The sequence below is a fragment of the Nestor notabilis genome, unplaced genomic scaffold (genome assembly GCF_000696875.1).
Source record: "Nestor notabilis isolate BGI_N333 unplaced genomic scaffold, ASM69687v1 scaffold11814, whole genome shotgun sequence".
NCBI lineage: Eukaryota > Metazoa > Chordata > Aves > Psittaciformes > Psittacidae > Nestor > Nestor notabilis.
Window position 1 is genome coordinate 30906 of NW_009924353.1, and position 15958 is coordinate 46863.

Genomic DNA, 15958 nt, shown 5'->3' on the forward strand with positions numbered 1-15958 from the left:
TGTTGCGGGGGGTGTCTCCGTGCCGTGGGCAGGGGGGTTGGAACTACATGATCTTCAGGTCCTTTCCAACCCTATTTTATGATTCTATGATTCACCTTGTGTATTTTAACACCACATTACAGAAACATTTTTCTTGTATTTGAAAAACCTTCATGTAATAGAGAGTCATTAAACAGGCTGTACAAGAGCATCTCGTCCAGCAAAGTTCTGCTCCTGCCTGTGTGAATTTTTAACACAAGAAAAGGGGTTTAGCTGGCAATCTTCTCCCTCTGCTGGGGAGATGGCTCCATAGCAGAGCCAAACACACTTCACAGCTGCAGGAGTTTCTTTGCCGTTCCATGTATTTCAGCCCACAACTTGGTAAATTTACACTTTGCCCACCAGTGCAATCTTAACACATTAAGATTCTCAATACTAAGGATGCTTCATTAAATCTCTTAAATCAGTGATGACAGTTTGGGGCTTTTTTAATCTCACAATTCAATTTGTTACAAGTTTAATGAGCCATCCTGATGCTGCAGTACTCAACTCATTTAGGCTTTCCTACAGTGGGAAAAGAATAGATGTCAAAAAGCAGAAAATTCGGCTCCAAGGAATTGGTACCTATGTGTTTTTCAAGACAGTCCTCATTCAAAGGTGCCACAATTTTAGCTAGATTAAGCCCAATTTAATTATCTAAGAGCAGTTTGACTAGCAGGGTGCAGGATGCAAGGGAAGCCCCTCAAAGTGGAGGGCAGGGATGAGTTCAGGCAGCACATACTGCTGGGGGTGGTGTCCACCACCTCTTGCTCCCCTGAGACATTTAGAGAAGAAAAGCAGCTGCCAACCCCAAGAGGGAGAAAAGGACAGGGTTGAAGACACCAGCTTCCTGCACAGGAACACGTTTCATGTCAAAATAAGAGGAAAAACCAGAAATACTGAAGTAAGTTCTATTCGGTAGAGGGGCAGAAGGAAGAGGGGAGGCCCATCTCGCCTGCACACAAAGACTGACGGAGTTAGCAGTAAACTCCCCAGGTTCAGCCTAAGCATTACTCTGGTAGAGTCTTTATAACTGGTGTTACTTGCACACAGTTCCAATCCCCAGCACTTTCCATCCCCATTTAAAGCATCCAGTAGCCTGGCAATTTTGTTTAGAAATGTTAAAAATGAGACTGACCTTTTCCTGCTCCAGTAACTGTTGCAGACTTGCTTTATACTGAGGAGTTTTCATATATGCCATGAACTGCATGTATTGGATCTTAAAAGAGTCTGCAAAATAAATAAGATGATACATTACAAGCAAGAGTAAGTGCAACGCTCCTATTTACCCCTTTGCTCCCTTGACACCTCTCCCCACTTTGCCCTCTCTTGCTTTTTATCTGGACTGTAAGTCTGACCAAGCCATTAAAGATCAATTTAGAGCACGCTGAAAATCCATCCTCTGATGCCAGCTGAACCCTGGGATCCATTAGCTCTTTCTAATAGGTATCCCAATAGAAGTCATGACAATACCTTCAGAAAGCAGAGGAAGATGATGAGTGCTAATGGTGTGTTTGCATGATGAAAGAGAAGCTGAACAGCTTTCATTACTTCTACTTAGAGTGCATTAAAAGAGATTAGCTGAAGAGCGGAAACCAGCCCCCAGCTCAGAGGGCTCATTCTCCCAGCTTCATAAGGATAGGGCTTGCTGTACTCCTCCTACCTCCATACACACAGACAACAAGCTCTACACCCACATTCACTCTACCCTCCAAGGAGCATTTGCTTATCACTGTCCTATCTCCAGTCTCCTATTAAACAATGAACCTCCTTTCCCCCCAGCCCTCAGCACTAGGGCCCTTTTCATCATAAAGCCAAACACATGATTAAGCCCAAGCTGCTGCAATCACAGGCAGCCAAAACATGGTAGAGAGAACTCTGCAGCAAGGTTTACTCAAGACAAGTGTCTATCTCCCTGCTCCCACACACACACACCAACACAGAATGTCCCCCTAAATCACCCTTTCTCTGTACAGTAAGAACTCAGTCATAACTGTAAGATACCACAGCAAGAGAGGAGAAGATTAGGACATCAGTGATGTCCTTGGTCTCTACACAGACAGGAACATTACAACAGGTTCCCATGGGATCCTAGACTGGCTAATGCTCAATGCCCAGAAGTGGGGAGGAACATAGAACACCACCAGGAGTCCCAAAAAAACACCCTCCAAGTTTTTGCTTAAACCAACCCTTGCACATGGAATGTATTTTCCAACCCACCACCTTTGTGACCTCAAACTCAGGCAGTATCTCATATACTTTGCTGTAAGTTGTGCAGAGAAAATGGCATGGTGTTCCCCAAGATTTAAGAATAAGAGAATGGTTTCATTTAAAATAGTTACTTTTGACTAGACATTTCCATTTAAAGTTATTTTTAATTTCTGCTAAACCCAAGCTCATTTCCTTTTGTGCCAAATGAGAGCTGAAACAATGCCAAAAAACAAATACAGACCAAGACATCAGCTTCAGCAGCAAGCAAGAGAAGAGGCCTTGTGGTGATGTCAGAAAGGGGAAGAAACTAAACCCCTCTCCTATTCAATATATAGCTTTCCACAGTGGTTGTCTATTAGTAGCCCTTTGATGTTCATGTTTAGAAACCTCATGTTCACGTTCAGACACCTCAAAGTAGAGGTTCCCATGCCAAACAAGTGACAACATTGCAGTCTCACCTAGCAGCTTCTGTAGTGCAGGTGGGGTAGGTGTCACCAGTAGCTGGTTAGATGAATGCCGTTGCACTTTAGGAGGTAGTTGGTAATATGGACTATGAGGTGACTTGTATGCATCTAAAGAGAGAAACAAAGATATCCTTTCAGATTATGAAAGCCAAGTGTTTCTGGCAAGTGCAGTAGCTTTAGCACTGGAGAGCCCATCATTTGCAATGTGAGATCCAGTAACTTAGCTAGATCACCATACTGCAACAGATTGTCTAGAAGGGCATCTACAATCTATCCTTAGAACATTAGCAGCAGAGACAAGCTGTCAGCCGCAGCTCAACAACAGCTTCTGGCCAAGTACCTACAGACAGATTCAATCACCATCTTCTCCCAGAAGCACACCACCACCTCACAGGGAGCTTTGCTTTGGTGGCAAGAGAGAAGTTACGACACAAAATCAAACTACACCTAGCAAGAGGGAAGAATAACCTCCAAGCATGCATTCAGAGCCTCAGATCCTTCTCTAGGCTCATGTGGCAGGGGGAGGCTTCTTCCACTGCCAACCTTAAACTCACCCTGAGGAGAGGATGAAGATGTCTGTGAAACAGTTTGAGCGTGCAGAAGTTCTAGTGCAGTTTGGTTCTTCTTGGTCTTGCGCTCTGTATTTGCAGTGTTCATTTTCTTGGGACGTCCCCGTTTCCTGCCTGCCATTTTCCTGCCTTTTTTACTCAGCTTTTTCTTCCGGGCTTTGGAGGGAGATGGCTTTTTAACAGAATTTGCTGCAGCCTTTTCTTCTTCAGCACCAGAATCCTGAAAGATATTTGAAAGCCAAAAGCTCTTTAGCCATTTCTACCTACGTATGCAGCATTCCTTTTAAGCAAGCATTAACAACTTTAATAATTTTATGAAAGGAAACTGATGCACTGTAGTTAAACAACTGGCCAGTGAAATAGACTCAGTTGGGATAAGAGCTGTCCCTAACACCCAAGGAGTTGTACTCATTCTCTTCTGGACTTACTCATAGCAGCAAAGGAAATTTGTAACTGTTGTTTAAGAAAAGCTGATTATTCCCCCTGTATTGATTATATTCTTCAAGCGAATGTCATTAAAATCTCAATATATTTTTGTGCATGAACAGTCACTGCATTTCTAACATTGCAGTATTATGCAATGGAATGAGAAAGGAAATGAGTCTTTGCTGGAGAGACTCAGCACACTTTGAACTCCATTCAATGGGTATGACTCAGGGAGAGCTCTGCTGGTGCTGAAGGTAAGCGGGTGGACACCAACTGTTCTATTCATCTTCCAACACTGTTTCTCCAGAATTAGTGGCACAATACCCAAGTGCAGCTGTTATTAAGTCACTCCATCATATTTCTGTCCACAGCAACAGCTATACCAGTTTACACATTCAGAACACACACTGCCAGTCTTCCCACAGAATCAAGTTTTTTCCTGACACAGGTTATGAATTCATGCACAGCTGAAGAGAAAACACATTCTCCTCTATGAAAATGCAGGATGTTCACCTTGTTTTCTTGAACCTTCGTTGGAGTAGTTGTGTTGCTCTTGTTTTCTCTTTGTTGACGACGTCTAGCTGCCTCTTGTTCCTCCTGGAGAGAAGTTTTCAAATAAAGTATTAAAAGAATAATCATTTGCTCCTGTGCTTCTCACTTTTTAACATAGGCCACACGTGTTTCCCAGCTTAGCCTTCCCCAAAAGCCAGGTGTAAGCGCTCTTGGCACACAATGCCCCATTAAAAACATCCCAAACTTTTCTTACCAGCAAGGGAAAAAACTTACCCTTCCTCAGGCAACACTCAGTGGGAAAGGGAAGATAAGAGCAAGTTACCCCTTTGTACTGCATTACCCTCTATAATGGGTTTCAAACATGCAGCTACAGGACAGAGGAGATTAAGCCCAAACCTCTTCCTTTATTCTTCTCCTCCCAGTCCCACTCACTCCCCTGATCACACACTGGTGTTAGAGGGTTTGGTTTAGCCAAGTCTGTAGAGGAGACTAAAAAAAAACTAAAGCAGCAACTTTTAAGCTTAATTTTCAGTTACCAGTAGGCACAGGATATTTCAGAGCTCATTTAAAGCCTTTTCCTACCTTGCAGGTGAGGTTTCACTTGTGTAACAATTCTGGCAATTCCATCACCTCTTCAGTTGAAGAGGTAGAAATGGCAGATTTAAATAGCTTCACCATTAAAAGCAGGCAAGTTCCAAAGTACATGGATGCCACCCGAGAAGTCTTTTTTCTCCAAACTTTGAATTCAGGAGCCTGAACTAACCCCATCTCAAAGCTCCCATTAACCTGTTTTCAACGCTCCCTGACCAAGTCAGTTGGAAGACAAACGTTCACCTCAAGTTTTGAATTAAGTGGCTTCACTTAACTCTCTAACTGGGAATATCAGCCCCATCGGTTAGTTCAGATTAATACAGCCCAGCATCGCCTCAAAATTCCACACTTAACAGCACAGACTGCAGCAACTGACAACACATTTCATGCCTCAAACAGTGTGCCCCAAAAGTAACATCAGAGCACTCTTCAGCTTCATTTTCATGCAGCTGAACACTGGGACAGATTGAAACTCTCATTTCTTTCTTTAACTTCAGTTTTTTAATGAACAAACAGCTCTTTATAGACCTCCAATGCAAGGTAAGAAAAGCTGTGGCTGCCCCATTAATTCTCTATTTGAAAGCTCTTGAACATGATTCAATTAGTGTTTGATGGCATATGATGCTCCACTTCAATTATATCCATGCCCATGTTGCTTGCTTATCAAGAAAATCTGATTTTCTATCAATTCTGCACATCTTTAACAAATGACTAAATTCTCCATAGTGGCTGCTCTGCTTATTTTGAGTTTTCTACCAAAAAAATGACTGAAACTTACCCTGAGTTTTGGATTTTTGAGACTAGAAAAATAGTTTTCAAGCTGGAAATAAAAAGATAAGATGGTAATTTTCAAAGTCACAAGAGATAAATACAAAATATTAGCAAAAACCAAATGCAAAACTGCAGAAATTCTAACTGGTTCTCTTCTGATAAGCTACAGCACGAAGCCATTTACATTCATTCTTCTAAATGACACAGACATGTTGTGTGCCAGGACATAATCCAAGTCTCGACAAGGTTTTATCATCTTCACCACTGCCTATTCTTGTTTTAAAGCTTTGCATCATGTATCTCCACTCAGCAGAAGGTTATTTTCAATGAAACTACTTCACTCTTACACTCCACTAAAATACTTATCTGCACTTTAGGATATTCTTTTAACAAAAGCATTATTAGACTACAGCAGACTTAGAAAAATACTGCAAAAACTCCGTGTGGGAATAAACTATTTCCCCACAAAAGTTGACATTTCTATAGAGCTGTTTTTGTTTTCTTTAACTGAAAAAGCAAACCAAAACACAGTGAATGCATCAGTATTGTTATGGAGCTTTGGCTGGTTCTACAGCAACTGACAGTTTAACTAAAATTAAGATTTACTACTTGAATATGATCAAATCAAATGCTCTCTACACCACAAAGCAAACTGGGGAATTAAAGATCCACAGAGTCTTTACTCAGGGTGGAAGCTATAGCACAAGACCATCATTCTGCATAGTTGTGTATTCTGGAGCATGAGAAGGAATTATACTTGTAAATCTATGTACCTTCAACAAATGAAGAGACTGCCAGAGTACTGTCCATCATTACACTGTTTGTGCAAGATGCTGCACTGAAGCAGCCAAAGGCTACCAATGAGGTGTGCTAAAGGTCTAAATATGCAAAAAACTATGAAAACAATTCCCAGGAACAAGGAACTGAAGTTGGCATGTTGACTCCAGAGCAGGTAAAGCAGCCAGAGAGTCACCAGCCTGTATTTATACTCACTATGGTTCGGTCAATAGTATGCAGGTAGTAAGAAACTGGTTTCCCGGTCCATGACACAGACCCTTTCAGTGGTGATAGCTCCACAACTCTCATTATAGTGCCAATATCTGCAGGAAGAAAGTCAAGTTAGGGAAGCAAAGCTCGCTCAGTTTGCCACACAGTTCTACCCAGCTGAACCTAAGCCCTGTACCAGTAAGGTATGTGTCTTCAGAGCCCATCAGCCATGCGAGAGTAAAACTCTGTGCTAGTGCAAGCTCTTAACAAACAGAACTTCCCTGTGTCTCAGAGACAACTTTTACGAGGAACCCAGCAACAAGACATCTGTGCTAACAGACAGGATTTAATTAGATGGAACCAGCAACAGAACATCATTAGATCCAACCCGTGTAAACTGTAACTGTACTATATTTGGACTGGGGACAAACATGGTTTGTATTTGTTTTCTTGCCTATATTTGTTTTGTTCTCTAGAATTAATAGGTACGGGATGCGCCTAAGCGTTTCCATAAGCACTGAACACTGAGTGAGTGGCACGGCTGTAGAAGAAGTTCTGGCACATTTCTAATTAAATAGAAAATTAGCCAGAGGAGTCAAAATACAAGGTTTAGGATTCAGCAACTTCCACCACTATTTTAACCACATTTTAATACTTGTTTTGGTTTGTCCCAGCTCTTTCCACATTCCCATTTCTTTTTCCAGATGGGACTAAGGACAAAAATGGTATTGAGAAAAAAGGTTGCCTGCTTCTTAAAGTTTTCTATTTTCCACTACATTTTATAAATGATTTAATTGCTCAGACTTTAGATCAAACATTAGATAGACAGGCACATCACAAGACTCAAATCATACTTGGGCACAAACCTCCCCTCACTGAATAAAAGTATTATTAAAACCCTTGTAGGGCAGCAGCATAAAGCTGGCACAGGAGAGTGAAATCACCTCTCTGCATGTGAAGATACTGGATCCACAGCTCTACGTCGATGACATTCCCTGGAAGTGTCACTTAGAAGAGGCTACTAAGACCAGAACAAGTCCCAGGCCTAGCACATCCCATGCATGTTCATTTGATATTAGCACATCCCAAATACAGCATGGTCACAGAATGGGATTAAGACCTAAAATTTATTCCAATAATACCATCTCATTACTTGTAGCATACAAAGGCAATTTCTTTTCAGAACCTCTTATCTGAATCCCTAGAAGAATTTCCTGTTACTGGAAGCTATTATCTACTCTTATGCTAAGTAATCTCCTTCACTCAGATCTTCATTAGCTATCTCTATATAACTTTAACATCAACATTTCCATTAAGCATTAAATAACATGTAATACATTGATACATAAAACTTCAGCATTCTAGAAACCATTCCCAGTGAATCCACACTGGGGTGAAAGCTCAAATTGGATAAAGAACTGGCTCAACTGATCATCATAATCAGGGCTTTTATTAGGTGAGAAGTAGCACAGATTGGCCCCTTTGACTCCCCACCTAGCAGAGAGAGATAGCAAAATGGTCACTAGTCAGGGAAGAAAAGGCTTGAGACCCAAGACCCCTCATTTACATAGGCAGGTCTCCTAAATGAAACCTCAGAAGTGCCTTCTTGTATTTCATCTAGTTCTAGTGTGCTGTACAAGAGGTAGGAAGCTTTACTTAAGCGCTCTTTGTCTTGTTAGCCAACTGACAGGCTGATCTCAGCTCCCTGGAGGTTTGAGGGTTTCCAGGATTACCATTCCGCCTTTTTAACTTGTTTTATTTTCAAGTCCACGTCTACAAAGGATTGCCAAGCCAGGACCCAATGGTTAATGAGGTTCCAAACAATTAAATGCCACAGAGAAAAGTATCAAACAGGAAGGCAAAGGGCAGGTTTGGGCATCTGATGCACAGGATATTCACAGCAACTCAAGCTTCATAAAAATAACTCACAATGGGGCTACTTCAGTGAAATGCCTTAATGACAGTCTTCAAATTACTGTTCTTGAAAAGCAGTTTACCATGAGTGTCAGGCCAAGCACAGAAAACACAGCTTGAGATTTGTACTCACTGTGTTACTTGCCATGTTTTCGTAAGGAGGGGAGTAAGGCTGGTTTTGAATTTAGGGAATGTTTTGCACTGGACACAGTAAGTGTATAAAACCCAGCTTGGATCGTTGTTTTCCTTGACAAAATTCAACAATAAAAACTGAAAAAGGTCAGAAGCAAAACCAGCATCACGGGGTGTTGGTAATCCCAAACCTCACTGAGCTGCCGTTCCCATGCTTGCAAAGGACAACGCTGGCAAATATCAAGTCTACTAGATTCAGAAGGGAAGAAAAGCTTTTGTTGGCAATAAACCAGACACAGCAACTGGGCGTTTATGGGCTAGGTCTGATGGATTTACAACACAGAAGACAAGGCATTCAACGTTGAACATTTCAGCTTCTAAGCCTCACAAATCATGACTAGTGGAATTTACCTGTCCAACTTCAGACAGCTCCAGTATAAGGAACTCACATGCAAGTTTGTCACTGCACCTCTTTGTAGTTAAAGACATTAATCATGCTCCTGAAAATCCTTATTTCAACACTTACTTTTAACCTCTTCAATTGTAAAAGATGCCCAGCCAGGGAAACACTGTCATTACAGACATCTAAAGACAGCAGGAGGAACCCCATAGAAGAGTGGTGGTTTGTTCCAGTGTTGGGTGGGGAGTTCGACTGATTTTAAATACATGTCACTTTGGTACGTGTGCTATCATAATATGACAGCATTCTTCTACTTACACAACTCTTTAAAACACAACACAACCCCACTACAGACATGTTCAGATAACGAATACACCATAATCATAATGTAACAACAAAAAGGGCAATCATACCACTCAAGTTTCGACTGTTAATTCTAAAATTCAGAGGTGCAAAAGGTTTTGAGGACACAATTCTTCCACCTGGAAAAAAGGAGATTAAAAAAAAAAGAGAGCAAAGTCAGCTACTGTTTCTTCTAGAAATAACTACTTACTAAATCTAGCCCAGCACAGAGCCCTAAAGAGCAGCTCTCATCAAACTACCACTTGTATATCATCACCGAAAGAAAATTACTTAATGCTCATTCTGATAGCTTGCAAGAAAGTCAGTCTCTTAGTCCTGCTGGGTAGCTGGGAGGTGACACTTCAAGGATCACTATATAATGACACATCCGAAAACACTTCCAAAAAAAGAGCACGTTAATTCTCAGTGGCAATCTATGGAAATTTCAATTAGGAACACCACGATCTCATTCCTAGTTGGTGTCTTCTATACACAAGTCCCCAAAGTCTTCTTACTCAAAAGGCTGCTCATCTCCATTTCCCAGCCATCTGGGGTCACTCAGCCCAGAGCACAGAGCCCCAGCACCTTCTGGGAAGAGAACTGAAGTTTCTTCACTGGGTAAAAAGCCTTCCCCACCTTGGCACTTCTCTCAGCCACCACTAAACAGCAGATAAAATAAAACAAAGATCACCCACTAAAATTAAAGAAGACTGCTCAAGTTGGGGGATTTTACAGTTTGCAACAGAGCCCAAAAGTCACATTCTTCACTTCAGCACAAAGCTGTACCAGGGGAAGCCACAGCTGCTTTGTTCCTGCCACACAGTTTTCTTCTCAGAAATACTAATTTCTGTTATTTCTGCCATAACCAAATAAAATTGTTACTTATCCAAGTGGTTAAGAGAAAAGAAAAAAAAAGACACCTCAGGCAATCTAAGGGTCACAGGGGGGTTACTGAGCATCCGGGGTCACGAGTGTCTGCAATGAGACTTCTCAAAAGACACACAAGACATCCAGTGATGGTGCTCCCATTTTAACACTGATTAGCAAATACCCAGTACTCAATGTGACAACTTTAAACTGGATAACCCAAGAACAAAATTCAGTATGCAGCTACGGAAACTGGATGTACAGAAATATTATAGATTAGATACAGAAAGCCAGCTGTATCCTGGGCTGCATCAAAGGAGGTGATCCTGCCCCTCTGCTCTGCTCTCGTGAGAGGCTTGCAGCACTCTGTGCAGTTCTGGTGTCCTCAACATAAGAAGGACATGGAGCTGTTGGAGCAAGTCCAGAGGAGACCACGAGGATGAGCAGGGGCTGAAGCACCTCCTGTATGGAGACAGGCTGAGAACATTTGGGCTGTTCAGCCTGGAGAAGAGAAGCTGCTGGAGACCTCAGAGCAGCTTCCAGAGTCTGAAGGGAGCCTAGAAGGATGCTGGAGAGGGACTCTTCATCAGGCACTGTAGTGATAGGACAAGGGCTTTGCGGTCTTGGCCGCTGCATGTTTTGTCAGCTCCTGTAACAGGTAAGATAGGACCAGCAGTTCCTCCCACCCCACGGAGCTCTGCAGAGCCTTCACACACAGAACTACCTCCAAGCAATTAGGGACGTCAGAGTAGATACTCAAATGGGAAGTAAAAAGCCCAAGAAATAACCATGGGGTGCAGATGCTTGCTGCAAGGCACAGAACAAACCCCCCCACCTGGCTTCTTTAACTAAGCCCTCGCCACCACCAGCTCCCATAGCAAGCAGGAAAGCAATGGAAAAAGGTTTGAAGTTCTTTGTTACCTTCCTTCATGTTCGCAAATCGCTCCTTCAGTTGGTGATCCACCTCAGGACCAAAGGCAAAATTATTCACAAAAATAACACTGCAAGATAAAGGTACAATTAATGAAGAGGGACAGGCAAATGGCACAAGTATACCCTTACCTGCCCCCACAGGCACAGGTCACAGTCACTTAAAGCCTTTACGGTCTCTTCTGGAACTGAAAAGTGCTGCTTTTCCCTCTATACCACCACTTCCAGCTAATAAAATGCTTTCTTCTTGCACATAGTACCTTACCTTTAGCATTCACTTGGAAAAGATGTTAAAGGCATCCTGCTCTGTATTCCTCTCAGCACACAGCTGAGTTTTGCACCAGAAGTTTCAGCATAAAAACAATGTGCAAAATGTTTTCACCCCTCTGTCATGGTGAGATCAAACACCATACTCTTACGGTAGTTAAATCACACATGACAAGCAATGCTCCAACACAACAGACACGGTTCATCCCATTGCCTCTTCACATGCATTTAAACTATTACAGCAAAATATCAAAATGTATTTTCTCTTCTAGCTATAAATTCACCCGGAATGCAAAAAGACACCTTTCAGTATGTTTTCCCTGTCCTAAACTCAGCACTTCACCCTAACCCACAATGGAGGAGTTGCATCTTTTTGGGTTAGGAAGTTCAATGAAGGAGATTTGTTCCTGAAAAAATAACCAGTCATATGGCAACAAAGAAACATGCCCATAGGCAGAATCACACTAATGATAAAACGGTTGAGGAAGAAACAGAAGACACCACAGATAAAAAAGAAATATCCTTTTAAGAGCCTTGGCCTAGTCTAATTGTCCCTGGTGCCCAATTCCTACCATAGAATAGTCAGGGTTGGAAAGGACCTTAAGATCACCTAGTTCCAACCCCCTGACATGGGCAGGGATGCCTCACACTGGACCATGTCACCAAAGGCTCCATCCAACCTGGCCCTGAACACTGCCAGGGATGGAACATTTACCATGTCTCTGGGCACCCTGTGCCAGCGCCTCAGCACCCTCACAGGGAAGAACTTTTTCCTTATATCTAACCTGAACTTCCCCCGTTTCACTTTAAGCCCATCACCCCTTGTCCTATCGCTACCAGTTTGCAACAAGAGCCCTCAACATCTTTTGGAAGCTGTGGAGCATCCTTTCCATGTGCAAGGCACCAAAGCCATTCTGGCAGATTGTTTCAACATGAAGAACTGATTTCTTCGCAAAAGGTCAGTCTGAAAACTCCCCTGGTAGTGCCTCCACACATGAAACATGTTCAACAAGGACACTGAGTTTAAAAGTGGCAGCCAAAGCTATTAAAAACCACAGATTAAAAAAAAATTAATGTTTCTACACTAAGGAAAGAAAAGAAAATGTTATTCTTGCTCTGCCTTGCTCTTGGAAATTTGGGAAACCCTGCCTGGCAAGTAAGGCTAGCAGGAGTTTCTTCCTCCTCCTTCCCACCCTGTGCCAAAAACATGGCCTTGCAAAAGAGCCAAGCATATTAATGGGACTAGAAAACATCCAGGGAAGGAAGGGAAAAAGATACAGCTTGCCAGATCCATTTTTATAGTGTTAATTCTGGCACAACACTTGTATGCACAGGACAGAAGTACAGGGGACCCCCGTCCACCTCGCCTTCAGCCCTCGCTTCTGCACGTATTGCTAAGCCACAGGGACAGTTCCTGCAGGAATCCTGCGTGCTGCACAGCTTCCAGGGCAGTGCTCAAGCACGTACAGCTCTGTCCTGGTACAATCCCAGCCTGTCCTTCAAGCCTGGCCACTGGTGCACGCTCATGGGAAGGGCTCTTGGCTTACTGAGACTGAGATGAGCTCTGAGGCAGAAGCTCTTCCCTGTGAGGGTGCTGAGGTGCTGGCACAGGGTGCCCAGAGAAGCTGTGGCTGCCCCATCCCTGGCAGTGTTCAAGGCCAGGTTGGACACAGGGGCTTGGAGCAACCTGCTCTAGTGGAAGGTGTCCCTGCCCATGGCAGGGGTTGGGACTGGAGGAGCTTTAAGGTCCCTTCCAACCCAAACCAGTTTGTGATTCTATGATTGGGTGGCTCCAGTGTGAACTCATCAGACAACCTGCATCTCACCAGCTGAAGCAGATGCTGAGCAGTTGGCACACTCGTAACAAACACCAACACCTAACAGTTGTGAGCAATAACCCACTACTTTTTGAACTTCTACATCACAAAGTGAGCTGTGTGGATCAGCAGGCACACCATTAGCTACACACCATGCAAAGTAAGATCTAACTGCATGCAGTTAGATGTACTTCAGCTAAAAATAAAGAAAACAAATTCCATTTCTTCCAAGGAAAGCTGCACAGCCAGCAGAGGAGTGTGGATTTGGAATCACAAGCAACAGAGCAAAACCCCACTATGCCACAAAGCTGGGCCAAGCCTGTCCACAAATTAAAAGGCACCTCCAGAAGTTTAACTGAGGTACAGAGTAATGCAGAAGTCAGCAGCCAGGCAGACGCCTGCCTGATGGGGTACTCTTAAAACAGGGTCTTGGAAGCAAACCATAAATTGCCACAATGCTGAGGACTTTCAGAGAGCCCTCTTGGGTAACAGTCTTCATTCCCCCACACAACAGGGTGGCCCAGAAGGTCATACAGAGACTTCTTTTAATTCTGTCCATAAGGCTGAAGATGCAAAGCCTTTAAGAATGCAGAGTATGTTATTGCTTTAACCAAGTTACTCCCTTTTTGCTGCCATCAAAAACGAGTCAAATCCTCTGTACAGATCTTCATAGAAACAAATCTTCAATACTATCAGCTCAAATGAATTCCCAATTTAAGTTAGAACACGCTCTCTTGGGTCTTTTGCCTTTTTTTAATGGAACGTGAGCCTCACTGTATGCACCAACAGCCAAAAGAACCAGTGTTTTGCCAGAATCACTGACATGAACTACAAGGATATGCAAAACAAACAAGAGGTTGATACTTCTCTGTAGAACCAGAATTTATCTTGGATACACCCTTGTATGTAATATCATGGGACAGACATTTAAACCCATTCTTCTAGTCAGAAAACAGGATCTAAAGTATAAAAGTTGGCAGACAGACTTCTGGTATTTGCTATGGAAATTCTATATAAAAAGCTGGCCAGCCTCCCAATTTCCATTATACAAACTCCCAGATACTCAGTTCATAAAGCAGCATTCAACTGCTGTACTGTACCTTGTGTTTGCAATTCTCTCTCTCCATTCTTCTGAGAGGAAGTCACCTCTTTCCAGCTTAAAAAAAGACAACACAAAAACACACACACAGGAGTTAACATTGTTCCTTTCTGCTCCATAACCAAACATGTTGTACTAACTCAGGGGGTACTACTGAAGGAAGGCCAAACGAAGGCTTTAGGAAATACCACGAAGATGAAGCACCCAGAGCTCAGCCATCACCTCTGCCCATTCCTCAGGTCCTGGAGGTGCTTCCCCTTCTGCTCCCACCCTCATCTGCTCTCCTGCTATGGGATGAACAGGGAAGGGTCTCCAGGTATTACCAGTGCCCTACAAGGACTGTGGTCCATGGAGAAGCCAGCGATACCATCCAGCACCCGTAGCAGAAACCAGAACCTCCTCAAGTCCCTGCTGAGCCCCGTGGTTTGGTCAGACCCCTCAGAGCGTGAACCAGAGCACTGAGCCATGGCATGGTGCCTGCTGCAAGCCCTGGCTCTTGTTGCAACACTCAGGCAACATCTGATTTTTCAGTGGCACTAAACCTAAATCTTGCATGCTTTCAGGCTGGAAATCAAGTAACATAAAGGCCTTATTTAAAAATAATTCTAGTTATGACTTCAGTACCTTTCTGATGAAACCCCATCAAGTCCCAGGTTAATACTCACAACTCCATAACCTTCCCACCATTCAGTCGTGCTTTTGAAATGACAGAGAAATCTATGGGCTGTTTTGCTGTGCCACAAGTAAGGTAGGAGAAAAGTTGGGGGGAGGAAGATAAGAGGAGAAGAGAACAAACAATACGCAACTGTATAATTAATGATGATGACACACTTTGAAGGGGCAGGTAAGATGATGGTTTATATCAGAACCTCAGGAACATCAAAACAACACAGTGACTGCTTTAGTATCACTTTTCTGCATATATTCCTTAGGATGGAAAGGGAGCATTTCACATGCCAGCACTTAGTCTTGTTTAGTGACAACTCAAACAGGACTGCAATGCAGACATGCTCCAATAACTTCTAAACCCTGCTGGCTGAGCCAGGATACCTGTCCCAGAGAAGCACCAGAGCCTGGTTTCTTCCACTGTAGCCTCCTCTACCCAGCAGAGCAGCCCGATGCCACTCAGAGCCACAAAAGGAAGGACAAATGGAGGTAAACGAGCCTGAGCCCTTGTGAAGGACAAAGCCACAGATGCCAAGAGGAGGGAGTCTGCTTCTCAGGAGAAAGGAGGGAGAAAAACCAAAAGAGAAGTCCAAATGCCCTGCTGCTACACACTGCATGAGAGGGCTGAGGAAGAACGGACTATGGGGTGCTAGGTGATGACGTCCCCATGACCCGGGCCAGAACCCCCGTGTGCTGGGCTGCACCCCCAGAGCGTGAGCAGCAGGTCAGGGAGGGGATTCTCCCCCCTGCAGTCCTGATCCAGCTCTGGGGAACAGCACAAGAGGGACATGGAGCTGTTGGAGTAAGTCCAGAGGAGGCCCCGGAGCTGCTGTGAGGGCTGGAGCAGCTCTGCTCTGGAGCCAGGCTGAGAGAGCTGGGCTGGGGCAGCTGGAGAAGAGAAGGCTCCTCAAGGGGACACCTTAGAGCAGCTCCAGGGCCTAAAGGGGCTCCAGGAAACGGCCTGTAGGGACAGG

The 15958-nt window shown here is 43.6% G+C and overlaps 1 protein-coding gene across 1 annotated transcript in view; it reads right to left on the bottom strand.

The window, feature by feature from the left end:
- DOT1L (DOT1-like histone H3K79 methyltransferase) overlaps window positions 1–15958 on the bottom strand; it is a gene marked incomplete at its 5' end in the record, with an annotated part of 49024 nt that overhangs the window by 13194 nt on the left and 19872 nt on the right. The window contains 9 exons of the mRNA XM_010012573.1: window positions 1157–1248; window positions 2688–2801; window positions 3248–3482; window positions 4202–4285; window positions 5571–5612; window positions 6557–6663; window positions 9410–9478; window positions 11127–11206; window positions 14320–14375. Of these exons, the coding sequence (XP_010010875.1) occupies window positions 1157–1248; window positions 2688–2801; window positions 3248–3482; window positions 4202–4285; window positions 5571–5612; window positions 6557–6663; window positions 9410–9478; window positions 11127–11206; window positions 14320–14375 (879 nt within the window). The remainder of the gene's footprint in view (window positions 1–1156; window positions 1249–2687; window positions 2802–3247; window positions 3483–4201; window positions 4286–5570; window positions 5613–6556; window positions 6664–9409; window positions 9479–11126; window positions 11207–14319; window positions 14376–15958) is intronic.